General features: G+C 47.1%; 1 protein-coding gene across 3 annotated transcripts in view; it reads right to left on the bottom strand.

Annotated features, from left to right (window-relative positions):
• Positions 1 to 12,344, bottom strand: part of HECW2 (HECT, C2 and WW domain containing E3 ubiquitin protein ligase 2) — a 535,594-nt gene that overhangs the window by 91,468 nt on the left and 431,782 nt on the right. For all 3 annotated transcript variants that reach the window (XM_030209455.1, XM_030209456.1, XM_030209457.1), the window contains 2 exons: positions 11,501 to 11,597; positions 6,144 to 6,227 (listed from right to left, as the gene is read on the bottom strand). In XM_030209455.1, coding sequence (XP_030065315.1) covers positions 6,144 to 6,227; positions 11,501 to 11,597 — 181 coding nt within the window. The remainder of the gene's footprint in view (positions 1 to 6,143; positions 6,228 to 11,500; positions 11,598 to 12,344) is intronic.

Raw genomic sequence — 12,344 nt, 5'->3', positions numbered from 1 at the left:
GATCTGCAGATCCTTTTCCTGGAGGGACCACAGACCCTGAGTGTGGAGCCCATCGACATGGGCTCCCCACCCCAGGCGAGATGCATCCGTCGTCAGCACTTTCGTGGGCTGCGGAATTTGGAATGGACGTCCCAGGGTCAAATTGGTCCGGATGGTCCACCAGAGCAGTGAAGTGCGGCAACTGGTGGAGAGGCGGATGACATCTTCTAGATTCCCGGTGGCTTGAAACCACTGGGAAGCTAGGGTCCATTGAGCAGATCTCATGTGAAGACGAGCCATGGGAGTCACATGAACTGTGGAGGCCATATGACCCAGAAGTCTCAACATCTGCCGAGCTGTGATCTGCTGAGACGCTCTGGTCTGCGAAGCCAGGGCCAAGAGATTGGTAGCCCTCGCTTCGGGAAGGTAGGCCTGAGCCGTCTGGGTATTCAGCAGCGCTCCTATGAATTCCAGAGACTGAGTAGGCTGGAGATGGGACTTTGGGTAATTGATCACAAACCCCAGCAGCTCCAGAAGTTGAATAGTGCACTGCATGGACCGGAGGGCTCCTGCCTCCGAGGTGCTCTTGACCAGCCAATCGTCGAGATATGGGAACACGTGCACTCCCAGCTTGCGTAGATACGCCGCCACCACCACGAGGCACTTTGTAAACACTCGTGGGGCAGAGGCGAGCCCAAAGGGCAGCACACAATACTGAAAGTGCCGTGCGCCCAGGCGGAATCTGAGATACTGTCTGTGAGCTGGCAGTATCGGGATGTGAGTGTATGCGTCCTTTAAATCCAGGGAACATAGCCAATCGTTTTTCTGAATCATTGGCAGAAGGGTGCCCAAGGAAAGCATCCTGAACTTTTCTTTGACCAGGAATTTGTTCAGGCCTCTCAGGTCTAGGATGGGGCGCATCCCCCCTGTTTTCTTTTCCACAAGGAAGTACCTGGAATAGAATCCCTGCCCTTCCTGCCCGGGTGGTACGGGCTCGACCGCATTGGCGCTGAGAAGGGCGGAGAGTTCCTCTGCAAGTACCTGCTTGTGAAGGGAGCTGAAAGACTGAGCTCCCGGAGGACAATTTGGAGGCAGGGAGGCCAAATTCAGGGCGTATCCGCACCGCACTATTTGGAGAACCCACTGGTCGGAGGTTATGAGAGGCCACCTTTGGTGAAAAAATTTTAACCTCCCTCCGACCGGCAGATCGTCCGGTACGGACACTTGTAGGGCGGCTATGTTCCCGTGGATCCAGTCAAAAGCCCGTCCCCGGCTTTTGCTGTGGAGGCGCAGGGGGCTGCTTAGGCGCACGCTGTTGACGAGAACGAGCGCGCTGGGGCTGTCCCTGTGCCTGGCGAGGCCTTCGGGCCGGCTGGTTGTACCTACGCTTTGCAAAAGAATAGGGTGCAGCCTGCCGTGCCCGGGAAAAACGCCCACCCGTGGGGGCGGGTGCTGAAGGCGCCCGGTGGGAGAGCTTGTCGAGAGCGGTTTCCCGCTGATGCAGTTGGTCCACCATCTGCTCGACCTTCTCACCGAAAATGTTATCCCCCCGGCAAGGGACGTCAGCCAGTCTCTGCTGGGTGCGGTTGTCCAGGTCAGAGGCACGCAGCCATGAGAGCCTGCGCATCACTATACCTTGGGCCGCAGCACGAGATGCCACGTCACAGGTGTCAAAAATCCCCCTGGACAGGAACTTTCTGCACGCCTTCAGCTGCCTGACCACCTCCTGATAAGGCCTGGACTGCTCCGGCGGGGAGCTTATCGACCAGGTCCGCCAGCTGTTGCACATTGGTCCGCATGTGGATGCTCATATAGAGCAGGTAAGATTGGATGCGGGTCACGAGCATGGAGGATTGGTAGGCCTTCCTCCCAAATGAGTCCAGAGTGCGAGACTCCCGCCCCGGGGGCGCCGAGGCGGTATCCCTCGAACTCCGTGCCCTCTTGAGAGCAGAATCCACGACCGCTGAGTCATGGGGCAACTGGGGCCGCATGAGCTCTGGGTCAGAGTGGATCCTGTACTGGGACTCTGCTTTCTTGGGAATGGTGGGATTAGTTAGTGGTCGCACCCAGTTCCGGAGCAGCGTCTCCTTCAGGACATTGTGCAGCGGTACCGTGGAGGACTCTCTAGGTGGTGATGGATAGTCGAGGACCTCGAGCATCTCGGCCCTCGGCTCTTCCACAGAGACCACGGGAAAGGGAATGCTTATAGACATATCCCGCACAAAGGAGGCAAAGGAGAGACTCTCAGGAGGTGAGAGCTTCCTCTCCGGTGACGGCGTGGGGTCCGAGGGAAGGCCCGTAGACTCCTCTGAGGAGAAATATCTCGGGTCCTCCTCTTCCCCCCACGAGTCCTCATCCTCGGTATCGGACATTAGCTCATGTAGCTGCGTCCGGTACCGGGCCCGGCTCGACGTCGAGGCACCGAGGTCTCGGTGTCGTCGAGCGGTGGACTCCCGCGCCGGCGGGGACGGAGCTCCCTCCATCGACGTCGACGGGGACTCCACCTGCGTGGCTGTCGAGACCGGCACCGCAAGCGGCGGCGGTTGTCGACTGCCCCGGCGCCGGGCTAGAGCTCGCCGGCGCCACAGTCATCGGCGCCGAGGGCGCAAGCACCCCCGGCGCCGGCACAGCCTGGCGCATCAGCCCTTCCAGGATCCCCGGAAGGATGGCTCTGAGGCACTCGTCCAGGCCCGCTGCCGGGAAAGGCGGTGGGGCCGGTAAGGGTGTCGGTGCCGGAAGCTGCTGGGGGCCAGGAGACGGCACCGAGGTGCCGGAACCCCGACGCGTCGGTACCTCCACCACCGACGGAGATCTCTCCTCTCTGCGATGACGCTTCGGCGTCGACTCCTCTTCAGGGTGCACCGAGGGCTCCCGGTGACGGCGCTTCTTGTCTTTTTTCCGGTGCACGTCACCGGTGCCGGAGGGCATGGAGGAGGAGGAGGTCGATCCCCCTCGGTCTCGGGGTACCGGGTCCGACAGGGTTCGGTCCCGTGGCTCACGAGTTGAGGGAGTGACCGGGGCCGACTGCCCACGCGGTCTCTCTACCCCACTCTCGCCGGCGGACCGGCGGGCCGACGGGACCTGTTCTCCTGGGGTCGCTGCCATCGGTGCCGATGTCTCGGGCATCGATACCGGTACCGAAGAACCGGTCTTCGATACCGATGCCGTCGAGGTCGACGTCGAGGGGCCGGCGCAAGTTCCAAAAAGACGGTCCCGCAGAACTTGCCTCGCAACCTGAGTCCGTTTCCGGAGACCGAGACACAAAACGCACGACTTGAGATTGTGCTCCGGCCCGAGGCACTGGAGGCACCAAGCGTGGGTGTCGGTCTGCGAGATCGGCCGGCCGCAGCGACCACACTTTTTAAATCCACTCGGGACCTTCGAGGACATCGACGGAAAAATCGCGTCGGCGAAGTCAAAGTCGGCAATGGTGGCTAAAATCACACCACGAAAACTGAAACCAACCGAGCGGCCACTAGGCCGCAACGAGGCGTCCCCGCTAGAAAGCGAGGGAAAAGAAGGAGCGCGTGCTCCACACGCGCAAAATTCTTTTTTTTTTTTTTTTTTTTTTTTTAAAAAAGAAAGAAGAAGAAGAAGAAGAAGAGGCCGAACAGGCCAAAAGCGACGATCCGCGTAAACGCGGTCGAAAAAATCCGGCGGCTGAAACGAGAGAGAGGGGAAAACACAACTCTCTCAGTCGCGGAAAAAAAGTAACTGGCGGGAGCGGTCGCGCACGGGCGGGAAGACGGCCGCGCATGCGCGGTGGGCGTGCCCTGCGTGCCGACCGTCCCGCGAAGCTTATTTCCGGTTGGTGGGGGCTGCCGCGGACGTCACCCAGTCGTGAGAACAAGCAGCCTGCTTGTCCTCGGAGAAAGACCAGTACAGGCCATCCAGTCTACCCAATAAGATAATCTCTTAGCATAAGGTATGATGTGATACTACGTACAGTGGGGGAAATAAGTATTTGATCCCTTGCTGATTTTGTAAGTTTGCCCACTGACAAAGACATGAGCAGCCCATAATTGAAGGGTAGGTTATTGGTAACAGTGAGAGATAGCACATCACAAATTAAATCCGGAAAATCACATTGTGGAAAGTATATGAATTTATTTGCATTCTGCAGAGGGAAATAAGTATTTAATCCCTCTGGCAAACAAGACCTAATACTTGGTGGCAAAACCCTTGTTGGCAAGCACAGCGGTCAGACGTCTTCTGTAGTTGATGATGAGGTTTGCACACATGTCAGGAGGAATTTTGGTCCACTCCTCTTTGCAGATCATCTCTAAATCATTAAGAGTTCTGGGCTGTCGCTTGGCAACTCGCAGCTTCAGCTCCCTCCATAAGTTTTCAATGGGATTAAGGTCTGGTGACTGGCTAGGCCACTCCATGACCCTAATGTGCTTCTTCCTGAGCCACTCCTTTGTTGCCTTGGCTGTATGTTTTGGGTCATTGTCGTGCTGGAAGACCCAGCCACGACCCATTTTTAAGGCCCTGGCGGAGGGAAGGAGGTTGTCACTCAGAATTGTACGGTACATGGCCCATCCATTCTCCATTGATGCGGTGAAGTAGTCCTGTGCCCTTAGCAGAGAAACACCCCCAAACATAACATTTCCACCTCCATGCTTGACAGTGGGGACGGTGTTCTTTGGGTCATAGGCAGCATTTCTCTTCCTCCAAACACGGCGAGTTGAGTTCATGCCAAAGAGCTCAATTTTTGTCTCATCTGACCACAGCACCTTCTCCCAATCACTCTCGGCATCATCCAGGTGTTCACTGGCAAACTTCAGACGGGCCGTCACATGTGCCTTCCGGAGCAGGGGGACCTTGCGGGCACTGCAGGATTGCAATCCGTTATGTCGTAATGTGTTAACAATGGTTTTCGTGGTGACAGTGGTCCCAGCTGCCTTGAGATCATTGACAAGTTCCCCCCTTGTAGTTGTAGGCTGATTTCTAACCTTCCTCATGATCAAGGATACCCCACGAGGTGAGATTTTGCGTGGAGCCCCAGATCTTTGTCGATTGACAGTCATTTTGTACTTCTTCCATTTTCTTACTATGGCACCAACAGTTGTCTCCTTCTCGCCCAGCGTCTTACTGATGGTTTTGTAGCCCATTCCAGCCTTGTGCAGGTGTATGATCTTGTCCCTGACATCCTTAGACAGCTCCTTGCTCTTGGCCATTTTGTAGAGGTTAGAGTCTGACTGATTCACTGAGTCTGTGGACAGGTGTCTTTCATACAGGTGACCATTGCCGACAGCTGTCTGTCATGCAGGTAACGAGTTGATTTGGAGCATCTACCTGGTCTGTAGGGGCCAGATCTCTTACTGGTTGGTGGGGGATCAAATACTTATTTCCCTCTGCAGAATGCAAATAAATTCATATACTTTCCACAATGTAATTTTCCGGATTTAATTTGTGATGTGCTATCTCTCACTGTTACCAATAACCTACCCTTCAATTATGGGCTGCTCATGTCTTTGTCAGTGGGCAAACTTACAAAATCAGCAAGGGATCAAATACTTATTTCCCCCACTGTATGCATACTTGATCTTGATTTGTCCTTGCCATTTTCAGTGTCCATAGAAGTCTGCCTAGCATTGGCCTTGTTCTCAAACTACTAAAGCTGTCATCAAAGCTCCACTCCAGCCCATCCAAATCAGTCCAGCCATGATCAAGGCACAGACCATAGAAGTCTGCTTGGCACAAGCTTTGCTTCCCAATTACTAGAGTTGCCATCTAAGCACTGCTAAGTTTGTTTGGTTCCATTCTCTTTCCATACAGTCCCCTCTTTCTTAAAAGAGACATAAATATCAAAGTGCTCTGGGCGGACAGGTTATAGAGCAAGACTTCTAGTAAATTTCTCTGATGAATGGCAACTGAACGTGAGGAATATACTTTTCATTCCAGTGGCTTATCCCTTCGCCTAACTGGAACTCATCCCACCCCTCATGACAGGAGTGAATGGAACCTCAATACAATGACTGATTCTACATCTAGAAATACAGCATACAGGAACTAATTTCAACATTTGAAGCTCATGCCACAGCACAACTGCTGGCTACATATGGCACCCAGAAGGGGTTTCAGTGGTCGATAAATTGGAACCCACTGAGCAGTGCCAAGCACAGCAGAGGTTCACAGTGATGCTTTATGACGTCACCCACCTTAGCAACATGACAAGGTCTGCATCACCAGACAGACGCACTAGTCCTGAGGCACCCTCCGTCCGGATGAACTGAATCTTCTCCCTGTTTGAGCAGAGAAACAGTTCCAAAATGTCTGGCAAGGAAGGCACTGGCACATAATAATGTAACAATAAAAAGTGTTAGGTAGATGATGTGGAGCTTGGGGGCGACTTTCTGGCTCTCTGATTCCATTCTATCTGCCACACTATTTCCGTATGAGTGATGGAAACGTAAAACAAAACAAAACAAAAAGACAGAAATCTAATTTGTTCTGAAGAATGATATTCCTGCTGTTCTTATCTCACAAATATTCAGGCTGCCTCAAGTAGCATGGCCATCCAACCAACAAAAATCAATCTCTGAACTTAATTCCAGAAGTGGGCCTTGAATTCTAAGCAGCTACAGCTCGATTGCTCTGGCAAGATATCACAGTTCTAAACGTGAGCTATTTAAAAGGGCAAGCTGGATGCTGCAGTTTCATTCAACAGGATTGACTTTCCACTGAGCACTGGCTGTTCAGCTACATTTCCATATCTCAGACATAGCTTCTAACTTTATGGAACAATCTGCCTAATTTTTTGAGACTTGAGTCATCTTATCAAGTGTTTTTAGGAAAAGCCATAAAATGTTTCCATTTCAGAATGATTTTGGGAAATCATAGACCACTGAAAGTTACCTTCTGCTGTGTGCCAGATTTCTACTTTCTCACAGGGGAGTGGAGGGGGCTACTTCAACTTATATATATATATATATATATATATATATATATATATATATCTCAGTATTTCCAAATGGAAGCATATCAAATTTGATTACACATTGGGGGTTCTCGACCCAATCCTACGGACACACCTAGCCAGTCAGGTTTTCAGGACATCCACAATGAATATGCATGAGTTACATTTTCATGCACTGCCTCCATGGTATGCAAATCTATCTCATACATATAATTGTGGATATCCCCAAAGCATGACTGGCTGGGTGTGTCCCAAGGATTGGGTTCAGAACCCCTGAATTGAATTAAACATGTGAAATCCCTGTAGAGGATCTGGGGAGCTGAAAAAAAAGACTGATAGCATCTTTTATTCAGTATGGGCTCAATTAACCCAAATTTGGAACAGAAAACATTTGTTTCTTTTACGACTTCTTTTACAAAGCCGCACCAGTGATTCCTGTGCAACAAATGAGAGGAAGCCTTCACTTTAGATGTGAGGATTTGCACCAAGTAAACCCTGGTGTAAATCTTGAAGTCTAAATTAGGCCCATATCCCCCTTTTAACTGTGCACATAAATTCTAGGAATGCCCCTGATCCACCCATGATTCTCTCAAAGCCAAGCAGATTTTCAATCAAAGACAATCAGTGCTGATAACTGATTATTAGCACCCAATTATCAGTGTTAATTGGCTTATTAATCTATTAAATTGTGTGCATGCCTAAATTTGTGCATGCAATTTTAAGTTCCATTTATAGAATTTTGGGGTTGGTGTTTAGACCATATCTCCCACTTCTGACTCGTTTAATATATTACTAGCTCTATTATAACATCAAAGGGTTTTATTACCTCTTTCCCAATATGCAGAGCTGTTATTGGGTGACAAAAGCAACCTGAGCATGTTCCCACTATAATAGCAGTTTGAACTAAGGGTAAGAAGCCAAACATGCTTGCCCACACATACATCAGTCATAATAGTGCCTTATTTAAATATGCAGAAAACATTTTCAAGGCCCAATTCCAGAAGAATCAATGAAGAAAATGGAGAAAGAACAGCAATCTTTCATTCCTATTAGATATACAAAAATGTTGTAAGAAGACAGAAGTTGAAGACAGCATCAAAAGATAGTGGAAGAATGTGTACATGTAAATAGGATAAAAGAAAATCAGATCTTATTTCAAGCCCTTTGGCATGCTTTGCCTTCCTCTCATTTTCTTATGAATAAAACTGCAAATTAAGAAGGCCCATCCTTTCCAAAACCCACACATCTTTGCAATTCAGTATAATGAGACAACATTCTCCAGTAAACCTTTCTTAGGATAGCATACGCCAACAGCTCTACACCGTAAAATCTAGAAGAGTAGAGGGACAGAGCACACACATGTCCATTCAGAACCACATACATTAACATATAATCCATCTACTGCATTTCTTGTTCATAACAGCTATTTTATTCCATTCAATCAGCTGGTACAGTGGTTCTCAAACTTGTTCTGAGGGAGCCACAACCCAGTTGGGTTTTCAGGATAGCCATAATGAGTGTGCATGAAGTACATTGGCATACCTACCACTTTCATTATATGCAAATCTCTCTCATTCATTGTCATTACAGATATTCTGAAAACCTGCCCGGCTGGTGGTCCCCCATGACAAATCTGAGCACCACGGACCTAGTACACATCTGCATAGCCATGATCATCAACCCTTTTGATCAGGTATAGAAAGCCTGACTGAACATGCAATAATCTGCAATATTTGGTATATAATTACTTTCCCATTTTCTCCAGTTCATCTATCTAGGGCAATACAGAGACACAAGCATATGTAATGTCTTTCTATCACTTTTATGTACAGATAACGTTCCACATCCTAATAATAGTTCATGGACGGTTGACCTGGCCTATTTTTGAAAAGGAGTAATTAATGTGCATTTAGGGGGCAATTCTATATGTGGGCACCTCCTTTTAGGTATCTCGATTCTGCTTGGTGATGGCCTATTTTATAATAGCATCCGGACACCCAGATTCCTTTGTAGAATAATAGCATAACCCAGCATCGATGCACCTGCAGTTATACCAGTCATAGATCTGCCGTAACTGTGAGTGCCTAAATGCGGCAAGGGTGCATGTAACTTCCAGCATACTGTAAGTTTAGTGTTTATGAATGCTCCCTTGCATTTACATACTATGCCACGTGCACCCTTACAGAATAGTGCTCAGTCACTTAGCTGCCACTTGTACACTTACCCAAAAAAGAGCCTGATATTCTGCACATTTCTAAAATTCTAACTGGATTGAACAGGGAACGAGATCTTCTAAAGAGTTCAGATATAGTAGTACAAGATATGGCTTTAGAACAATCCCTTGGAACCCCAGAGAATGTTTCTGGTGTTCTTTTACCACAGTAGATGAAGAATTGATAGCGAAACTTCTTAAATTTGCTAAAGATTCTTGTCCGCTAGACCCATGTCCAGCTAAAATTATGAGGAAACTTTCACTACATTTTCTGCCTAAACTCACCAATTTAGTCAATCAACTATTGTCTGAAGGTAATATGCCAAATTAACTAGGTCAGTGTTTCCCAAGTCCGGTCCTGGAGTACCCCTTGCCAGTCATGTTTTCAGGATATCCACAATGAATATACATGAAAAAGATTTGCATACAGTGGAAGCAGTGTATGCAAATCAAGTTCATGCATACTCATTGTGGATATCCTGAAAACCTGACTGGCAAGAGGTACTCCAGGACTGGACTTGTGAAACTCTGAACTAGATCATATTATGCTAACACCATTTTTGAAAGGTTCTAGTGTGGCTCCTGTTCTAATTACAGACCATTGGCCAACATCCATTTTCTGGCTAAAATGGTCAAGGCATTGTGGGAATGAATCTGCAGGACTATCTTTTTCAATATCGAATATTAGATCCCATGCAATCGGAATTTTGCCCCAATTACAGTACAGAAACTGTTTTATTAGCACTGCTGATGAACTTAAGAAACAACTTGGATAAGGGTGTACCAACCTTGATCATGCAGTTAGACTTATCAGCAGCCTTTGATCTGGTTAACAATGAGATCCTGCTTGAGAGATTAATACAACTTGGTATCTCAGACAACGTATTGAAGTAGTTTGCTGGTTTTTAAAAACATTGATCTTTACAAGTCACACGGAGCAAATCTCTGTCAAATCCCTGGCATATATCTCATTGGGTACCACAGGGCTCCTTGCCCTCTCCAATTCTCCTTAACATTTATTTAAGTGGATTACAACAAGTGCTTAGAACTTTTTATATCACATGCTTTTCCTATCCTGATGACATGTCTCTGATGACATCTTAAGGTATCAGGGATATCCAGCAAAGGGGAAGATGTTGTGCTGAAAGAGGATAGCTGTACATGGATCACCAGATCCTGCAAAATCAACCTTCCAAATCTATCTTCTGTTGAACTAAAGAACTGTTTTGCAGCCCTGGAGGTAGAAGAGCTGGAAACACCTCACAAATAGGAGGAAACAAAGCTCAAAAATCCCAAAGCTGCTGGATCAGTAGCCAATAAGAAGCCAAAGGCTGTGGTGATTGGTAATTCTCTTCTGAGGGGTACAGAGGCGCCAATCTGCTGACCAGACATGATGTCCAGGAAAGTATGCTGTCTGCCTGGTGCCAAGATTTGTGATGTAGCAGAAAGTTTGCCGAGATTCATCAAGCCTACTGACCATTACCTTACGCTGCTCATCCATGTTGGCACAAATGATACTGCTAGGGATACCACTGAATATATCAAAAGTGACTTCATGGCTCTGGGACAGAGGGTGAAGCAGTTAGGTGCATAAGCAGTGTTCTCACTGATCCTTCCTGTTGAGGGTGAATGCCAAATGAGGGAAGTTCACATTCTGGAGCTAAATGTGTGGATGGTTTCAACATGAGCGCATTGATTTCCTTGACCATGGGATGATTTTCCAAGAGCTACTGAGCAGAGATGATGTCCATCTATCAAAGAAGGGATGAAGTGTCTTTCATAACAGACTGGCTAATGTACTGAAGAGGCCTTAAGACTAAATTCATTGGGGATGCGTGAAAAATGCCCAAAAGGCATTAATATCCCTCAGGAATGTAAGACACAAATACCTTTATAGAAATGGTTAGAAAAGGTAATATTTGGAGAGCTTTGTATACCAATGCCCACAGCATGGGAGACAAATTTCTACATCTAGAGGCTGTAATGGTAGAAACCAACTTGGACTTAGTGGCCGTCATGAAGAACCATGACTGGGATATAGTTATACCTGGCTATAATCTATTCAGTAAGGAAAGAGTAAGAAAAAAGGGTGAAGGAATAGAATTATATGTTAAGATAAACTGTTCCACAAAAGTTAGTCAAACTAAAACATCAAGAAAGAAACATGAACACACCCAATTAACGTATATGTCATGTGACACTGAATGTGTTCTTCAAAGGAATCTTTTTAAAATTTTCAAGTTTTTCTCTTCAAAAAGGAGGGGGAAAAGGCCTCAGCAGTAAAAAGGTAATCGCCATGGACTTGTCACAACTAGTATGACCACTTGAGTTTCAAAAAGCCAAGGAAAAGCTGACAGCAGAGTGGAGGAAGGGTACCAGATGTTTACCTGAGTGAGTGATTCCTGCTCACATCTGGCTGACGCTCCTGGAGGATTTCAAAGATGTTGGGCTGGCGCAGGAATGCAGCAATCTTATCATTATAGGCTGGAAGCATAAAGAGAAAAACAGCTTCTTGTTCCATTAACAAGTTATAAGTACATTAAGTCTAATAAAAATAAGGACAAGTAAACTGACAGGGAAACAAACAGTTCCATCAGTAATATAATAACCCATTTCTTCCTATTCTCTGTGGAATATAAAAAAAATCTTTCCCCATCAGTCAACAAAATCTTTGTTTCACATTTTGATTTGCTTTCTGTCAGAACCCTGGGGTGTTGTTTTACATATTTAACCAATAACTCAATGATTAGCAAGTATAACCATAAAATAATTAGTTAAGGCTTAAATTGGATAATCCACACTACATCCAATGAAATCAACAACAATTAACTTTGTCTGAGCCAGTACCAAGAAACCTAAGGTACTTTTAATGATAATACATCTGGAAAACTGAATTAATAAACTTAAAAATTAGACCAAATTTCACATCTCTGGCCATAGCACTGTGCTACAATTTGAGATTCCTGTCTGATGGGATGAGCAGAATTTAGGTGTGCCACAGAGGTGATGCACTACTAGAACCAATGGAGGTAGGGAAGATGGGTGCCCCAAACATCAGCCAGATGACTAGTGGCGAGATTCAGCCACAGAAGATACCCCCCCCCCCCCTTCTGCTTTCTTAGCTAGCAGGTGGACATGTGTCTACCGGAAGGCTGAATTGGGTGAAGGAGATTAAATGATGGACAAATTAATAATATTTTAAAACGTACTTAAAGTTCCTTGAATCATTTT

This window comes from Microcaecilia unicolor, chromosome 7 (genome assembly GCF_901765095.1).
Source record: "Microcaecilia unicolor chromosome 7, aMicUni1.1, whole genome shotgun sequence".
Classification (NCBI taxonomy): Eukaryota; Metazoa; Chordata; class Amphibia; order Gymnophiona; family Siphonopidae; genus Microcaecilia; species Microcaecilia unicolor.
The sequence above is the reverse complement of the archived record's forward strand: the minus strand, read 5'-3'. Positions and strand labels throughout refer to the sequence as shown.